The following is a 20002-nucleotide window of genomic DNA, read 5'->3' as shown; positions in this document are numbered from 1 at the left end:
CACTCCATCTTTCCACCTCCAATTTGGTCTCCCTCTTCTCCTCGTTCCCTCCACCTCCGACACATATATCCTCTTGGTCAATCTCTCCTCACTCATTCTCTCCATGTGCCCAAACCATTTCAAAACACCCTCTTCTGCTCTCTCAACCACGCTCTTTTTACTTCCACACATCTCTCTTACCCTTACGTTACTTACTCGATCAAACCACCTCACACCACACATTGTCCTCAAACATCTCATTTCCAGCACATCCATCCTCCTGCGCACATCTCTATCCATAGCCCACGCCTCGCAACCATACAACATTGTTGGAACCACTATTCCCTCAAACATACCCATTTTTGCTTTCCGAGGTAATGTATAGGTATGTATATTTGCGTGTGTGGGTGTGTATGTATATACTTGTGTATATGGGTGGGTTGGGCCATTTTTTCATCTGTTTCCTTGTGCTACCTTGCTAACGTGGGAGACAGCGACAAAGTATAATGAAAATAATATGATAACCAATGAAATTATCAGTTGAAGTTTTCTGAGGTGGCTTTAGTAACTGGCATATGTCCTTAAATGAGTGTTTTCGCATAATGAGCAGTATGTAATCATCTCTTTGTGCTGGATGGGTAGGGAGCCCATCTTTTTAATCTTTTCTACTGCCATACAACTTTGAAACTTCTGTTTGCTGTCCTCATTTACTGTTTCCTCATAAGCTCATTCCATTTATCCACCACTTTTATATTGTAAAAGTACTTCTTTACATCTTTATTTAACAAACTAATTTCATGTTAACTCATTTCCACAGCCTGTATTCTTGACTTTTGTGAAGCATCCCTTGTCCATGTCTTGGCTGCAAAGATCAAGGTTGGGAGGACTATGCTCTCCTCTAATCCTGTCTTCACTTCCATAGTTACACCTCTATTGTTCATTTCTCTGTTAAGGGACTCGATGACTCTTCTACCCTGTACTGTTCTCTCCCTTATCTCTCCTTCCATATTACCAGACATACCCAGTATAATTTCCATATACTTTAATTCTGTCACCTCTTCCAATCTTTCCCCCTCCGTATCTATAACAAAGTTTAGTGAACTTTCTTCTTCCACTCTATGAGTCTTTGCAAAATCTATTACTCTGTTTCCATTGAAACACCATTACTTTTTGTCACATTTGCTTTCATTTGCCTATGCTGACACAATAAAGCACACTTACAACCTTCTACAACCTCTCTTCACTCTCAGCAAACAACATAGTATCATCTGCAAACAGGCTTGTCACAAGCCTTTACCACACTCCTTCTCTATACCCCTATTCCCTAGTTTTGCTTTCATTTCTCATATTACTCTCTCCATATTTATGTTAGATAGTCACAGTGACATCACACAACACAATATCACATCTCCATGTATATCAGAACTTTTTGCACAGCTCCCCATCCACTTACACTGTAGGATGCTTTCACACCGTCCAACAGTTGTCCCTCCTGTCCCATATATCTTAACACATCCCATAAAGCCTTCCTCTCAACTCTGTCGTGTGCTTTCTCCAGATCCAAGAAATGCTGCATACAGCTTTTTGTCTTTCGCTGGATACTTTTCCACTGTAATTGTCACTGCAAAAATCTGATCCTCACAGCCCCTACCTTATGTAAAATGCCCTTGCTCCTCACATATCCTGTATTCAGTCACTTCCATTACTCTATCTGTCAACACTCTTGCATACTTTTTCCCTAGTATACTTAACATATTTATTCCCCTATAATTGCTACATCCATCTTGAGCACCTTTTGAATACAGGAACAATCAAGGCTTTCTCCCAATCCTCATGCACGACCTCCTACTTCCATGCTAAGTTACATATCATATGCATCCCTTCTTTATACTTCACCATTTCAGCTGGAATACTGATATGCAAATATTTTTTCCCTGTGATAACAGCTCAACTTAGGTAGGATCATTATCATCATAAGTCATTTCCATTAGTTCCCCCAAATTATTGCCTTCCCCCATTGTGTTACATGGGTGCCTGAGACTCTTGAGATTCTTTCCTGGTGCTAATTGTTGTTGCATGTGATATAAGGCATCTCTGCATACTGATAAAGTGCACCTTCCAGTGTGAATGGCTGCAGGAAAAGATGTCCTGTACAAGTATGGCTAGGGTTCAAAAGGTAAAACATTGTGCTTCATGGGTAACTTTTACTCAAGGATATTTTCATCGTGCCATTGTGCTAGTGGTGTAAGGTACCTCTGCATACCGACAAAAGCATGACTGAATGGGAATGTGGGTGGAAAGAGTCAACCTGTTCTAGCACAGTTAGGGTCCCCATGAGATAACCTGTGCAAGTACGGCAGTTTCTTTTTAGGGTTAATGCTTCATAAATTGTACATATTAGAATAACATAGGACTTTAAGAATAAATGTGTGATGACAGGACTGTGATGGCTTTTATATATATGGTTAGAAATTACTTATTGTATTGACTCACTTTTAATGGAGTCCCATTGTTTAATCTGTTAAGGACTAAGGTTACTTTTGATGAATATATCATAGTCCTAGGATGAAACCTACTCTCAGTGGATAAAGGTCACAGTTGGTTTGATATTACTCTTTGTTGTATTTTTAAGACTTGATGCCTGTTCCAGACTATATTATGCTTATATGTCTGCTTGGTTATATATTTAGAAAGTGAAATTTGGGTGAAAATCAATGCAGTGGTGTTAAATGTACTAATGATTTGTAAAATCATTGAGTTACAGGCTGTGATTTTTTACTTTACTTTTATTTCACTTCAAATGTGTGGCCTTTTTTGTCTGTTTTCCTGGTGCTACCTTGCTGAAGTTGGGGGTTGCAGTGCTGTTTCCTGTGGGGCAGGGTGGCACTAGGAGTGGATTATAGGCAAGCAATTATGAATGTGTACATGTGTATATATGTTTATGTATGTGTATGTTGATATGTATGTGTATGGTGTTCATGTGTATATGAGTGGATGGGTCATTCTGTTTCTTGGAGCTACCTTGCTGATGCAGGAAATGGCAATCAAGTATGATAATAAAAATAACTTTTATTTTTTATTTCACTTCAAATTCTATTACTCTGAATAGGTTAATCAGCAGTTATGGGCTTTACAGGTGCGTATTTTCAACATAGGGATGTTCATGAATTCAGTATCTTTAAGAATGCTTTTTAGAAAGAGCAAATTCTTTTACTTTTTTCAATCTCTTCCTTTTATTTTTGTCTATTTCATAATGTACATTATACTTAACAGCTAGAGAATGGATGTATGCAAATGAGGTCATTGTTTGTTTCTTTGCTCCTGATGCTACCATGCAGAGGTGGGAGAGGCAGTTACGTATGAAATAGATCTTGATATAAAACATAAGAGATAGATAGCAAATTGCAAATTTAGATAGATAGCAAATTTAACATGGAATAGCTTAGAATTCAAGGTGAGATACAAATTTGGGTAAGATGAAATAGTGGGAGGAGGCCTTTTATTGTAAGGAAGACATGTAGAACAAGTTTTCCAAAACATCATAGAATGCAGAGCTTGCCACGTGTTGACAAATGAAATGAATAAAATGTTTGTGATAACATCCTTGTTCATTAGAAAAAATAAGTGGAAAGATATATGAATGTTAATTACTGTCTAGCACTACATCCAATTTGCATGGACAGCTAGTCATCTCTGATGGTGGCTTAGTTTTGGAAAGACATGCAATAATGTGGGTCATTTACGAAATTAACAAAAATGAAAATGGTTTTGTCAAAGTAATCTAGTATCTCTGAAAGTAATGTGTGTGCTGCACTTATCTTTCACATCCGTGTGGCTCCATCACTTTGTCGAGTTGTAGAACCTCTTCTTTTAGATGTTTACTTCACTTATTGCTTCATCAGTTTAATGCTAAATGCAAGTGCCTATACTCTTTACTGCATTTCTTACCCTCTAGAGGTGCTGAGGTGTCTGACTGTGGCCGCCACCTGATAATTACCACACAACAGGACTGTCGAGACAATCTCCTGTTCCATGCACCCTTGCCTGAAAGCATCACCACCAAAATAAATCTCACCTGTATTGTTGACACTTTTGAGGCTGATTATGAGGTTAGTTGCAACATATATAAGTGATGTGGTTTTTGAGAATTTTTCTTTGCCAATGTAGTTGACAAAACTAGGATTTTTTTGTGCAGTTATGTGGTTTGCAGTCTACAAAGCTTTGTTAACATTTGTGTCCAGTTATCATGGCTTTCCTGAATAACACTTTTGTATGTAGCTCTCTTTTGGTATCATAGATTGTAGCCATCTTTGAGTAGTAGTTCTCTAGGGATTTAGTGGTAAACATCATGGAAATAGCACTGAAAAGCATCATAGATCTTTAAACAGTTCTAGGACTGTCAAAAGTTTAAGGTTATTTCCTATCAAATTCTACATATAGTGTAGATGTTAAGATGCATAGTAAACATTTTTCCGTTGGTAGAGCATATGCTTGAACAATTTTTAGATTAACTAACTGGCTTTATATTGAAGTTAAGGGAGACAGTGATGCACTATATTTCTCTGGCTTTTATTTGACAAAGTTCTGCAGTCTTATTATGGTATGGCTGTGCCATTGTCATCATTGTCAGTAGTTATTGTTGTTACTTTAAAATGGTTGGTTTCGGTGCATTGACTGGAATATCCAGTGATCAATAGTTTAGAAATTTAAGGATATTACGGTACTGTTACTTCCCTTGCTTCATCAGTGCATTAACCTCTCTGCCTCATCTTCATCCTTACTCCATCACCATCCTTGCTGTCTGCCCTATGGCCATATTTTGCTTTTATAGGCCATCTGTTTTTCTTTTAGAATTTATCCATAGATAGATCAATGATAGATTAAGGTTTTCAGTATGGGTGAATTAAAAGCTCTTGTATATGTTGGAAAGATGTTTAATGCAAGTAAGACTGAAAGTGAAAAGACAACAAGAGTGGTTGGTTATGGTGAAAAGATATAATGGGTGTCTTTTATGTGAAGAAATTGAATGTGAATTTGATTATCAGCAGTGTGAGTACATTTGAAACCAAGAAGTCACGTTGTGATACATGGGTGAATGAGAAGCAGCTTAAGAGGGTTCAGAATTCTAAATATCTAGGTCTTTTTTGTTAGCAGCAGTAGAACAGTGGTTGAAGTATGGATGAAAATGCAGATGGCCTCCATCATTTTTGTAATGAAAAATGAAGATTGTAACTGTTGCAAGTAAGTACAGTTAAACATGGATTCTTTCATAAAAAAAGAATAATATTGTCAAATGTACCCAAAATTCTGTTCAGTGTATCAGTTTCATTGGACTTTTAAATGTGACTTATGGATTAAGGATAAAAACATATCCATAGAAAATATATAGAAGCTATCAGTCACTGCCATAAGTTGAGTAAAATGCCTGCTGTAGTGATATGAAGTACCTCTGACTAATATAGTTTCATCTTTTATAGTTATGATTTGTGTATATTGTCATTATCCTTAGGAGAGCTGTCAGAGAATAGTAATACTATTATAAGTATGGATGGAAGTTCCCTTTAGTTAATAGTTTTTTAATTATATAATTAAACTCCAGTAACAGATACCACTGTTTTGTGGCTGGGGTTAACAAGCTGTTTGTAAGGGACCAGTAAGGTCTTTGCTACTCATTGCTTAAGTTGAAGGCAGAAGGAAGAGAAGCTTGAATTAAAAACCATGGAAGTCTATTCTCTCTATCTATATCTCTGATGCCTGTTCCCTTTGGGAACTCCCTTGATTGGAAGCTCATAAGGGATTGTCCTTCTCCGTATTGTTTGAAGACTTTGTTGCAGTATGCTTCCATCTCCAAAGCATAGCCAAAGCAGCTCCTTTCCAACTCCATTTGTGGGTTGAGGAATCACAACAGCCCTCATCTGGAGAATGACATTACACCATAAAGCTTCCTTTATCTTTACTGCCATCATCTCTGGCTTTGGCTACAGTAAGAGGGAATTGTCTGTCCAAATGTCCTTCATTAGGAGTTCTCACATCAGGCACAGTAAGGAAGCTTTATTGAACATCCAGAGAAACATTATGGTTTATGGACTCCTGAGCACCTATTAGAACGACAAGCTCTTTCTGGACGTGGCAAGTGATGATGCCATGGTCAGTCATCTTTAGGTGCTCATGTTGGCCTTAGGAGTTGACAAGACTCTCTGCATATCAATTTGTCATGAAACTTAGCCTAGGCATGACCATTGATATATTATGGTCCCAGAATTGGCAAGTTGAATATTAAGAATTTAAAATTTGACACAACATCCAGCACCATAAGATGATGGAGTGGAATAGGTATTCATATGTTGCAGAAACTCTGGTGTAGGATATCTCAGATGGAGTGCTGACACCATCATGTCTTGGAGATAATGCTTGATAAGCATTTTTTCCTAAGCTTGGTGGGATTGTCTAAATTTATGTCCTGAAATCAAACTTGTAAGGCGATTCAAGAGCTGCATTAGCATCACCGAGTACTTGCTCCTTAGAAATTTTTGATTTTGTTAGTTTACATAAAACTTTATTAGAAAGCATATATGCAAAATATTTATATGAAGTATGAAGTCTGTTGGGGATGAGAGAGCTTGGGAAGTGAGTCAGTTGTTGTTCGCTGGTGGCTGATTCATGTGAGAAACTGCAGAAGCTGGTGACTGAGTTTGGTAAAGTGTGTGAAAGAAGAAAGTTAAGAGTGAATGTGAATAAGAGCAAGGTTATTAGGTACAGTAGGGTTGAGGGTCAAGTCAATTGGGAGGTGAGTTTGAATGGAGAAAAACTGGAGGAAGTGAAGTGTTTTAGATATCTGGGAGTGGATCTGGCAGCGGATGGAACCATGGAAGCGGAAGTGGATCATAGGGTGGGGGAGGGGGCGAAAATTCTGGGAGCCTTGAAGAATGTGTGGAAGTCGAGAACATTATCTCGGAGAGCAAAAATGGGTATGTTTGAAGGAATAGTGGTTCCAACAATGTTGTATGGTTGCGAGACGTGGGCTATGGATAGAGTTGTGCGCAGGAGGATGGATGTGCTGGAAATGAGATGTTTGAGGACAATATGTGGTGTGAGGTGGTTTGATCGAGTAAGTAACGTAAGGGTAAGAGAGATGTGTGGAAATAAAAAGAGCGTGGTTGAGAGAGCAGAAGAGGGTGTTTTGAAATGGTTCGGGCACATGGAGAGAATGAGTGAGGAAAGATTGACCAAGAGAATATATGTGTCGGAGGTGGAGGGAACGAGGAGAAGAGGGAGACCAAATTGGAGGTGGAAAGATGGAGTGAAAAAGATTTTGTGTGATCGGGGCTTGAACATGCAGGAGGGTGAAAGGAGGGCAAGGAATAGAGTGAATTGGATCGATGTGGTATACCGGGGTTGACGTGCTGTCAGTGGATTGAATCAGGGCATGTGAAGCGTCTGGGGTAAACCATGGAAAGCTGTGTAGGTATGTATATTTGCGTGTGTGGACGTATGTATATATATGTGTATGGGGGTGGGTTGGGCCATTTCCTTCATCTGTTTCCTTGCGCTACCTCGCAAACGCGGGAGACCGACAAAAAAAAAAAAAAAATTATATTTTATTTTTTTATTTTGCTCTGTCGCTGTCTCCCGCATTTGCGAGGTAGCGCAAGAAAACAGACGAAAGAAATGGCCCAACCCACCCCCATACACAATGTATACACACACACGTCCACACACGCAAATATACATACCTATACATCTCAGTGTACACATATATATACACACACAGACACATACATATATACCCATGCACACAATTCATGCTGTTTGCCCCCATTCACTCCCATCGCCACCTCACCACACATGGAATACCATCCCCCTCCCCCCTCATGTGTGCGAGGTAGCACTAGGAAAAGACAACAAAGGCCCCATTCGTTCACACTCAGTCTCTAGCTGCCACGCAATAATGCCCGAAACCACAGCTCCCTTTCCACATCCAGGCCCCACACAACTTTCCATGGTTTACCCTAGACGCTTCACATGCCCTGATTCAATCCACTGACAGCACGTCAACCCCGGTATACCACATCGATCCAATTCACTCTATGCAAAATATAAAACAAATTATTTGTTACAACTAAAGAAGTAATATTTTTCAACAATCATGATTTTTTGTGTATTTTCAATTTTTATTACAAAGAAAATTTTTTCATGGGATGTAAACATGTGGAGTTATCACTTGGACGAGTGGTAAGGTCTGACTTGTATCAATTCTTAGGGCCTTTCTAGCCTTTCATGATTTTTGCATGTGTCCTTTTTCCATTTGTATATTAGGTATCTTCTTTAGGGACCTGAAAAATGAAAATTTCAGGTGCCTTGTATTAACTGTACTGGCATTTCTGTCCATTTATCCATCCATTTTTCGACAGTTTAGTGTCTGTAGGAATAATTGCAAAATCCAATGTCTGACTTGATTAGATTTGGCACGAGGATTCATTAGTTGGAAACATAGAGGCGCTGTAGATTTTGGGATCAAAAGGCCAAAGGTTGAGGTCACTGTTTCACTTTTGAGTTGATTTTGATTTGTAGATTTCATGTTTGTGCAAAAATTGGGGCCTCATGAAATGAAATTTTAGGGTACTTTAAAGTGATATTGTATCCATGTAATAAACGGGGCCTTGCACAGCATAGATTCGGGGGACTGTATTGTAATGAATTTTTCCATCCATCCATACGTCTGTCTGTCCGCAATGTAGTTCCTACAGGATAACAGCAAAACTCATTGTTCAGTTTCATTTAAAAGCTTTATATAGGAGCAAAACAATATGAATTATTAACTTAGGGGGTCAAAAAGCTGAAGGTCAAGATCACTGCTGCAGTTTTAGTTGATTCTGAAGACAATTTTGATTTCTGTAAAATCACTCAAGTTCAACAGGATGTATTTCTTTAACAATTACTTTTCCTTAGAAGGTCCCATCTGTTTTTGAGATCAAAAGGTTATAGGCCAAGGTAACTTGAACACTTGAAGATGATTTTATTTCAGCACAATAACTTCAGCTGAACTTGATGGCTTTTAATAAGATTCTTAGGGCATGGAAGGTTTTCTTTGATTTTAAGGCCAAAAATTCAAAGGTCATGGACACTCTCACACTTGTAAATTGTTTTGTTTGAACACAAAAGCTTAATTTCTGTTGGAAGTATTTTTTTCATGGACCTATCATGTTTTCCACTTAAGGGTCAGAAGGTCATAGATTAGGGTCACTACCAAACTGAGTGATATAGTTTCCGCACAAGAACGTAAATTCTTTTAGCTGGAGATATTATGACTTAGCTTGTGTATTACCTCTTTTATAAGGTTAGTCCTTTTTAATTTGAAAGGCCAGAGGTCAAGGTCACTGCATATATGTGGATATGATATTGTTTTCACACCTTAACTCAAATTTTACTGGATTGATTTCACTAAGATTTTTCAAGTTCAAGGCTACCATTTATTGAAGAATTTTGTTATTACCCTTTTCCATTTATGTGAAATATCTTGAGAATGAAATTTTCATGTTTGAATGAAAAAAATCAGGAATTATATTTTCATCATGCAACTGAAGGGATGTTAAGTGATGACTGTCCATCACTGAAGATTCTGGTTTTCCCTGGACAGAGCAATGCTGGGGACCAGCTTGTCCTACTTGAAGTCCAGCACCTCACTTGCTGAGAATATGTCTCTTTTAGAAGTGCTTAGATGTGATAGTTCTTGAATTTGCTCAGAAAAAGGACCAACCATCCTTAAGGCCATCATTGGCTGTTGGTTGGTCTGACTGGTTGCATGTGCTGAGGAGCAGTCCTATGTTTTTCAAAAAAAGAGTCCTGTAAAAAATTATATCCCTGGTTGGAGGGACATGAATATTTCGGGTGCTGCTTCTTGCCATTGACATGTCTCAAGACAGTGTTTCTCATGAAAGGGATTCTAGGTCTTAAGCAGTTGAATTTGGAGGTGCATTAAAATTGTGTAATTCGACCATACTTAATGTTTATATGGATAATGCAGAACATAGAGTAAGCAAAGGTGATAATAGTGTACTGCTGAACCCCAATGGAACAAGAATGGAATTTACCATGGGTGTGGTATGCAGCTCGTGCTGTACTAAGTAAATTGGACGATGATTTGAAAGAAATGGTAGGTTACTTTGATCAGGTGTTTAGGAAGATGTTGCATGTAAATATGACTGGAACAAAGATTGGAGTTACTGGAAAAGATGGACTATCGATGTAAAGTCAATGAGAGTAGAGTCTTGCATTGGAAAAAGTGGATGTGCATTAGAAGCTCTGATAATTTGGAGAAATTTGTGCATAAAGTACCACAGGGCACTAATAGCATACATTAAAATCTGGTTTGTATATTGTATTTGTCTGGAGATGACAAAGATAAGAATATCAGAGATGATTAACATATTTAGTATAATTGGAATAAGGAAACTAGAAAAAGAATAATGAGAAGGATATGTGGTATTAAGAAATCTTTAAGTAGGTACTGTCTCCATTGAGCCCATATTGTATCTCACCTAATTACACATCACAAATAAAGATATTGCTTTTGGACTTTTGAATAATATAATGTGATATATGATACATATATTATTACTATACTTTATACTAATACTGTACAATACTGTATTGCGCTATATTGATGAAGGTCAAGTATGTATGCGTTCAATTTTTTCCCTTTCGATTGGTCTGTATTATCCAATTGACTGGCAAAATTTTATAACCTAAGGGGATACTACCAGGTTAGTTTTTCTAGCCATCATAAATTTTGAACAAAATGTTCAATGAATACAAAATCAAAGATGAAAGTGAAGTTTCAGAAGACATGTTTTTAACCAAGATAAAGTACATTGGAACTTTTGTTGTATGGGTGCCACTGTTGGCTGTCTCTCAGTAGGCCACTGGGTAAGCAACTTGGAATGGGCATCAGCTGACCCTTAAAGATAGTGATGTACAGTTGTAAAATAATTTGCTCTTTCTGTCAAAGCAGTGTATGTTCTGTATTTTTCCTTAGAAGTTTTTAAATTCATATTAATACTAAAAGCTTAAGAATGTCCCCCTTTTAGTTTAGTTAATTTTTTACTCCTTTAATGTATTGTATGTATATATTACATGAAACACATACCTAGTACCATGACAGTAAATCTGTGTATATGTTCCTTATGAAATACAAACCACTTGCAGAAGGCAGTTGATATCTTAATTTAAGAACAGTACCTAATGTTGAAGGAAGCAGGGTAGCAAATGTACCGCATGGAATTAGTGTCCTTGCCTATTTGCCAGCCTGTTGGATTGGGACTAGGGACAGCAGTTCTGCAAATTAATTCTTATACCATGTGACTCTGGTTAACAGGCTTTAAGCACTTTATATGCCCCATGGAGTTAAGGATAATAGATAGATAGGTAGATAGATTCATTATTAAAACAAAAATGTTGTTGGAAGTTATTTTGGATATTGATTGTAATCAAAAGGTATTCTTGAAAATTTGTCCAATTTTTCAGTGTTTTACCAATATGTTTGGGAAATTTTCCACTTCTTTTATATACAGCAGACTTCATGATATTCGCCTAGGAGGTTGTCCACCACTGGTAATAAATAGGCATTTCTTAGTCTTTCTGCACCATAATAGTTTTTTATTTTATTAGTTGTTGTTACAGAAAACATGTATTCTTTTCTGTCATGGAATTTCTCTGGCAGGGGCTTATTGTAAAGGGAGTGAATTAAAGTCATCCCTTAAGTGAAGTGATGATAGAAAAAGCTCCTTGGATGCCTAAATATTTTGGGCTTTATAATGTGTTTCAATTTGTTTTCAAACTTTTTGGATCATTGTTTGATATATTAGTGACCATCCTCTATATCAAATAGGATGCCGTTGATAATTATTTTACAGTAGTACTTCTTGAATGTTAATCTATTCCTGGTGGTGGCAGTATTGAGTGTAATAGCACATTTTGTGAAAGAAAAAAGATATTCGTGACCAGGTGAGTTTTGGCGAAAAGACTACCTTAACTACCTTTGGTTATTCCAGTTCTTCAAAAGTGACGGACTGCGGATCATATCTGTTAGCCTGCCCACGTGAGGGGTGTCGGGACAACCTGGTGTACTTTGCATCCCTGCCAGAGAATATCGCCACTAAATTAGAACTCACATGTATCGTAGATAAGTTTGATTCAGATTATCAGGTTAGACTTGATGTATTTATGCATATTTCTATCCTGTCAGTCTGTAGACTGTGGATTCCAGTAGATGTGTTACTGTGTTGAGTTTCCTTGTGAAAATTGAAGTACTGAATGTAAATAAGGAGAATTCAGAACTTAGAAAAAAGTAGCACACCTATATGGGTGGATAAGCTTGTGCATGGTTTACTGGTTGGTGGGATTTAAGGCGTAGTTTGCCTATGTATGAGTTTTGTACAGTATTTGTCTGCCTAAAAGTATAAACTAAGGTTTTGATTGTCAGATCTTGCCATCTTTTCTCACTTTAAGTCAAAGACATGTTTAGTGAAATTATTCATTACATGGGTTGTGTGATGGAAAGTTAGCCAGTGTTGTGTATGTCTGCATACTTAGAAGCTTTGATATATGATTTGGTAGACTCTTAGTAATAGTTTCATTTAGTAGCTTATTGCATCTGTTTAACTCATAAATTTTTGCAAGTAGAAAAGATTCACTTCATAACAAGAAATCAAATTTTGTAAATAATCACAGAATGTGTAATAGTTATCATTTTTTCATATAGAAATGATTACCTTTCTTGTTTACATTAATATTATTCTCTCTGCAGTACATTACAAATGATGGATCTGTGTGCATTTTCCGGACTAACAAAGGGTCACCCAACTATCGTTTGGTGAAGATTGACCTGAGTGACCCAGCTCCTGATAAATGGGTAACTCTCATACCAGAACACAAAAAGGATGTTTTAGACTGGGCTGCCTGTGTTCATGGAGACAAGCTAGTAGTATGCTATATATCTGATGTTAAGGTGAGTGTAGCAGTAAGACCAGAAAATTGCCATCTTTTCAGCCCATAATGTTTAATGACTTATTCATTGTGGGAATACTAGCTCAGTTACAGTTAGATTTATGATTATGTGTAACTTGAGTGCATCATGTTTAGTATGTTAGATTACCCCTAAGTTCCCAACATACCAGAGCTGAGAGTGTAGTATGGAGGCAAAAGTATGACTATCATTTTGAAGTCTGAAAAATCCATGAAAACTAATAAAAGGCACGTTACTTCTCAACAATAGTGCCAACAGGATGCTGTTATATAAATTGAAAGCACCAGAACCTGTCAGATAGATAAATATTACACTTTGTGAAAGAAGGAAGTTTAGAGTTCAAGAAAATTAAGATAATGAAGCATAGCAGGGGGAGGCAAACACTTTGGTTCGACTGCGAGCTTGAAGGTGGAGAACTAGAGGTGTAGTGCTTTCAATACATGGGAGTGGATATGGCTGTAGGTAGAAACATGGAAGTTGAAGCAATTCATAAGATAGGAGAGGAGGCAAAGATCCTAGGTGTATTGAGCAGTGTGTGGAAAAGAGATCATTGTTTTTGTTATGACAGAAATGGGTTTATAGGGCTTGAATGTGCATGGTGGGCTATAGTTTTGGAACATTATACAAGACAGTTAAAGGGTTCCTTTGTGCAATTGAGGCTTTTGTTTCATCTGGTCAAGGCACTACCTCAATACAGTAGGGAAATGGCCTGTTAAGGGTGAAGCACTAAAAGCTAAAGAAGCAGCGCTTAATTGCCATGGCCACCCTTTTGAGGGAGTTCTCAAAGCAACAGGCATCAGAAATGTAGATAGGTAGATCATATACATAAAGAAACAAATACAGGTCTCATATTCTCATTGTATTCAATTTCTGTGGGTACCTTTGCCAGTGTTTCTCATGTGTTTTTTACAGATTCTGATCGTTCATGTTTTAATCAATCACCTGAACTTGTTTTCAGTTAATTGAACAACCAAAATGGCAACTGAAACAGTGAAAGCATAAAGTAATGCAATTGCATAAAAACACATTATATACTATTTAGATGAGACAGAACATAAGATGGATTGATTATGAAGAATTTAAAAATTTTTAATGATTGTTGAACTCTTTTCAGAGTGTGTTGCAGTTGCACAGTCTCGTAACTGGGGAACACCTTACCACACTTCCTCTGGACATTGGTACAGTTAGTGGATACTCTGGGAAGCGTACCCATTCAGAAATGTTTTATCAGTTTACTTCATTCCTCTCTCCAGGCATAATCTACCATCTAGATCTTACCCAGGAACCTCTGAAACCCAAGGTAAAGCCTTGTAAATTAATTGAATTTTGAATCCATGTTATACTTATTGTTGATAAGATATTTTTAAGTATTGTCCACCAAATTCATTCCATGTAAATGGGACTGATGATAGACAGAGATTGGTATAATTAATGTGAATTATTTCTCAAAAACGAGAGGTGATAAATTGTATGTGTTAGAGACTAATTTATTTATGTGCTTTTGAAAGGATAGAAAGCTTGTCAGTAGCATTTTTTTTTTTCAGGTTTTTCGTGAAATTGGAATTAAAGGCTTTGATGCAACACAGTTTGAGATGCAGCAGGTGTTTTACATCAGCAAAGATGGCACAAAGATCCCCATGTTCATAGTACACTGTTGTGGCTTGAAGCTTGATGGATCAGCTCCCACTTTACTCTATGGCTATGGTGGCTTCAACATCAGCATTCAGCCTTATTTCAGCATCTCTAGGGTCATATTTTTACAGATGTTTAAAGGCATAATTGCCGTTCCAAACATCAGAGGTGGAGGGTGAGTTTCCACAACTTTGTGTATGTAGTCATAGTGGATGTGCTGTGTTCATATATATTTAAATAGAACTTCATCCAAGGTTGGGGTTTGAATCCTTCACATGCCTGTTTGGCAGGTGCAACCCCAGTTTACCATCTGTAAAAGAATGGCTTGTCCATGTGAATTGGGAATCAAAAAAGAGTAGCATGAAATGTGTTTGACTGAGGAATCAGAAAGAGTAAGATGTAAAGCTTACTACATCATGTGTGGCTTGGGAATTAGAAAGAGTACTATGTGGTGCGGACTACATGTGGCTGGGTATGTAGTGTTTACTACAATGTGTGTGGCTGGGATATTAGAAAGGGTATGGTACATGTGACTGGGTAATCAAGAAAAGCAATGCTGACTATACTGTTGATTTACCTGCTTACAAGTAGTTTGATTCAGCCGTGTGAAGTCCCTTCTACAAAATATTGGTAACAAAAAATATGCATAAAGAAAAGTGTATAATTGTAGAATGGAATTTGATATGTTGAGATTTTTTTGAAGGTAAGCAGATTTCTGAAATATTGAGAAAATTAAGAGAGCATAGAACATGAAGGGTTTGCTTTAAAGTCATGCATTCCACTTTGATACGTTGTATCCAAATGAAACATTGGCCTTGAACTTCAATAAAATGCTTAATATAATTCATCATTGGTGTATTTATTGTGGAATTATATAACATGGCCTATGCAGTTTGGATGGGCTTTAAGAGTTGTAAGTGAAAGAAGTGATAGAGTGATAGAATAGGAAATAAAGAAAAGAAATCAGAAGAAATATTATCAAAGATGGAGTTATGATTGCTTTTAAATGTAAACTTTTGATAAGAAATAGTAATACTGTTTTAAACTATTTTGATTAAGACAGCTTTTGATATGAAGTTGCAGATTCCCTAGCTTAGAAAATTAAGAGGGCTACTTTAGCCCCTCTTACCTGATCTCCACACACACTAAAAACTTGTCATGGCAGTGTCACTGATCCTGTTTATAGAGAAGGTATATTGTTTCCTTGGTTTAAATTGTTGCCCTTTTTTAAGACCCCAACTATTTTTGCAATACTTTAGAGGACAGGAAGGCTGGTAGTGTTCCTCATATAGTGTTGAAGGTGCCAAAAACTGTTAGGCGACAGTGAATTAAATATAACTATATACATACATATTGAAGTTATGTATATTTGCGTGTGTGGACGTGTATGTATATACATGTGTATGTGGGTGGGTTGGGCCATTCTTTCGTCTGTTTCCTTGCGCTACCTCACTAACGCGGGAGACAGCGACAAAGCAAAATAAATGAATACTGATATGCATATATAATTTCCATATATATTTATGAAGAAGTAACATGTAGAATTGTTGTTTATGTATATGTGGCTAGTTTTATTTCATTTTTATGGGTAAATGGTAATTAGTACAATAATTTATGGAATGCTAAGATATTGTTAGCATGGGACAAATGACAAAGAGTATTAAAGTAGGGCAAGTGAAGATATGTTCAAGAGAGACCATAAATGAAGGATGTATTAAGGGAACACAGTGCAAGGGATCAAGAAGTTTTGAATGGATTACAATGCTGTATAGCAGGATTTATTTATTTACTTTTTTATTTTTTTTGATATAAACAAATCAGAATTGGTTGCAGGGATTGTGGAGGATTCTGCTGTTAGAATATCCGTTCAGCTTTGCTTACCCGACACGTATTATTTTTCTTAATGTATAAGGCCCTATTCTTTGGAGAAAGGGTTTAATTGATAACCATGATGGTATTCTTTCAGAAAGAAGAGAATGGTGCTGAGAATTGAATAGTACTTATTGGAGGGATGGAGATTATCAGTGTGCATCATGTCCCTGATTACTTTTTTAATTTTGGCAGTGAGTATGGAGAGTCTTGGCACAATGCTGGACGGTTGTTAAACAAGCAGAATGTGTTTGATGACTTTCAAGCTGCAGCAGAGTACCTAATCAGTGAGAAATACACTTCTAGTAAACGACTCATCATTCAGGGTGGGTCAAATGGTGGCCTCCTAGTAGGAGCATGTATGAACCAGCGACCAGAGTTATTTGGGGCAGCCATTGCTCAGGTTGGGTGAGTATAACATTATTCGCAATATTGATAACTTTGCTTACTGATTTGCTTTGGATAAATCCAATACAGTGGAAACAATTCCATAAAGTATATAATTTTCTGTACAGCTGCCAATCCCTCACCTTTTTTTATGAGAAAAGTTGCCATTCTCTCAGCTTTTTTTATTTAAAAAATTCCTCAAATATAGTATTATAAATTACTTCATATCATTCGTTTAAGATGAATTAAAGTGAATCAGAATATTTAATGCTTTGTAAATAACATCAGTGCTGCAGTAAATTTTAGAAATAGCAGCTGTTATCTCAGCAGTGTGTATGAATGAGTTAATAACATTATTTGTGTGGGGTCATTAGGCTGCTTAAGGAGACTTCATTAAGTCCCATCCCTGTGTGTATCTCCAAATAGCTGATCCAAGTTAGATACAGCCATGAAAGCTTTTCTGTTTTCAGTGATGTCCATAGTGAAGGTCAAATAATGATTTGGAATAATGCCACATTGGTATATAATTAAGAATGTAATTTTAAAAGGAAAATTGTAGAGTCCACACTTAATGCTTATAAAGAAAATATGAACCTTTCACGTGGTCGGTGGACAGCCAGTAAGAGGATTATATGTGGTACCAACTCCCCGAAATACATATAACAGATCATGTGACCTAACCTGACGTTGCAAACTTTTCTTTACATTTGTCTTGGCAATTTTTTAGCGTATCTAATCTGCTGTCATTTTTCTGAAGGGGGTCCTAGGATATGGGTTGAAATATAGACAGCCTGGGAAGTGAATTGGTTTTCATTTGCTAATGATACAGCACTGGTAGCAGATTCGAGCAAGAAACTGCAGGAGATGGTGACTCAGTTTGGAATAATGTGTGAAAGGAGTAAGTTGAGAATAAATGTGAATTAAAGTAAGGTTGTAAGGTTTAGAAAGACAGAAGGACAGGTTAGTTGGAATTTGAGTTTGAGTGTAGAAAAACTGGAGGAAGTGAAGTGTTTTAGTTGCCTGGGAGTGGCCATGGCAGTGAATGGAACCATGGAAGCATAAATGAGTCATAGGGTGGGTGAAGGATGAATGTTCTGGGAACATTGAGCAATGTGTGGGAAGAGTGGTTGTTATCTGGGAGGACAAAAATGAGTATGTTTGAAAGTGTAGTAGTTCCAGCAATATTATATGGATGTGAGGCATTGGTTGTAGATGAGGATGTAGAGAGTAAGGTGGATGTATTGGAAATGAAATGTTTGAGGACAATATGTGGTGTGAGGTGGCTTGATAAAGTTAATAATGAAAGAGGAAGAGAGAGGTGTAGCAATAAGAAGGCCTTCGTTAAGAAAGCCGAAGATGGTTTGGACGTATGGAAAGAATGAATGAGGAAAGGTTGACAGGGAGGATATATTTGTCAGAAGTGAAGGGCATAAGGAAAGTGGGGAGACCAAATTGAAGATGGAAGGATGGAGTTGAAAAGATTTTAAGCAATTTAGGTCTGCATGGGAGAGTGAATTGGAATGATGAGGTATACTGGGATCGACATGCTGTCAGTGGAGTGATGCGGGCCATGTGAAACATCCAGGGTAAGTTATAGAAAGGTCTATGGGGCATGATTGTGGATAGCAAACTGTTGTTTCAGTGCATTATGTTTGACAGCCAGAGAATGGATGTGAGCAGATGTGGCCCTTCTTCGTATGTTCCTTGGCACTAAGGCAGGGAACACAGTCAAGTGCAAAATATGTATATATCCTCACTTGGCCTCCTTCCCTGTTCCTTCTTTCGGAAAAGTAAGAACTGGAGGGGAATATCTCCAGCCCTTTTAGTCATTTTCTATGACACTGGGAATGTGTGGGAAGTATTCTTTTCCCCTATCCTCTGTTCTTGATGCTACCTCACTAATACAGGAAATGTTGAATATATATGAAAAAAAAAAAAAAAAAAAAATATATATATATATATATATATATATATATATATATATATATTCTTTTTTTTTTTTCATACTATTCGCCATTTCCCGCGATAGCGAGGTAGCGTTAAGAACAGAGGACTGGGCCTTTGAGGGAATATCCTCACCTGGCCCCCTTCTCTGTTCCTTCTTTTGGAAAATTAAAAAAAAAACGAGAGGGGAGGATTTCCAGCCCCCCACTCCCTTCCCTTTTAGTCGCCTTCTACGACACGCAGGGAATACGTGGGAAGTATTCTTTCTCCCCTATCCCCAGGGATAATATATATATATATATATATATATATATATATATATATATATATATATATATATATATATATATATATATATGTGGATGAGGGAGCTTGGGAAGTGAGTCAGTTGTTGTTCGCTGATGATACAGCGCTGGTGGCTGATTCATGTGAGAAACTGCAGAAGCTGATGACTGAGTTTGGTAAAGTGTGTGAAAGAAGAAAGTTAAGAGTAAATGTGAATAAGAGCAAGGTTATTAGGTACAGTAGGGTTGAGGGTCAAGTCAATTGGGAGGTAAGTTTGAATGGAGAAAAACTGGAGGAAGTAAAGTGTTTTAGATATCTGGGAGTGGATCTGGCAGCAGATGGAACCATGGAAGCGGAAGTGAATCATAGGGTGGGAGAGGGGGCGAAAATCCTGGGAGCCTTGAAGAATGTGTGGAAGTCAAGAACATTATCTCGGAAAGCAAAAATGGCTATGTTTGAAGGAATAGTGGTTCCAACAATGTTGTATGGTTGCGAGGCGTGGGCTATGGATAGAGTTGTGCGCAGGAGGGTGGATGTGCTGGGAATGAGATGTTTGAGGACAGTGTGTGGTGTGAGGTGGTTTGATCGAGTAAGTAACGTAAGGGTAAGAGAGATTTGTGGAAATAAAAAGAGCATGGTTGAGAGAGCAGAAGAGGGTGTTTTGAAATGGTTTGGGCACATGGAGAGAATGAGTGAGGAAAGATTGACCAAGAGGATATATGTCTCGGAGGTGGAGGGAACGAAGAGAAGTGGGAGACCAAATTGGAGGTGGAAAGATGGAGTGAAAAAGATTTTGTGTGATCGGGGCCTGAACATGCAGGAGGGTGAAAGGAGGGCAAGGAATAGAGTGAATTGGATCGATGTGGAATACCGGGGTTGACG

General features: G+C 37.5%; 1 protein-coding gene across 5 annotated transcripts in view; it reads left to right on the top strand.

Moving 5' to 3' along the window:
- Nucleotides 1-20002, top strand: part of LOC139748689 (prolyl endopeptidase) — a 245071-nt gene that overhangs the window by 15757 nt on the left and 209312 nt on the right. For 3 of the 5 annotated variants that reach the window (XR_011712796.1, XR_011712795.1, XM_071661999.1), the window contains exons 7-11: nt 3935-4088; nt 12785-12985; nt 14118-14303; nt 14548-14810; nt 16700-16912. Coding sequence is in view for 2 of the 5 variants with exons in the window: in XM_071661999.1 (XP_071518100.1) it covers nt 3935-4088; nt 12785-12985; nt 14118-14303; nt 14548-14810; nt 16700-16912 (1017 nt within the window). In the remaining 3 variants the exon portion in view is untranslated. Of the gene's footprint in view, nt 1-3934; nt 4089-12029; nt 12184-12784; nt 12986-14117; nt 14304-14547; nt 14811-16699; nt 16913-20002 lie in introns of all 5 variants that reach the window. The other 2 variants (XR_011712797.1, XM_071662000.1) reach the window with 1 other exon arrangement.

This window comes from Panulirus ornatus, chromosome 5 (genome assembly GCF_036320965.1).
Source record: "Panulirus ornatus isolate Po-2019 chromosome 5, ASM3632096v1, whole genome shotgun sequence".
NCBI lineage: Eukaryota > Metazoa > Arthropoda > Malacostraca > Decapoda > Palinuridae > Panulirus > Panulirus ornatus.
The sequence above is the reverse complement of the archived record's forward strand: the minus strand, read 5'-3'. Positions and strand labels throughout refer to the sequence as shown.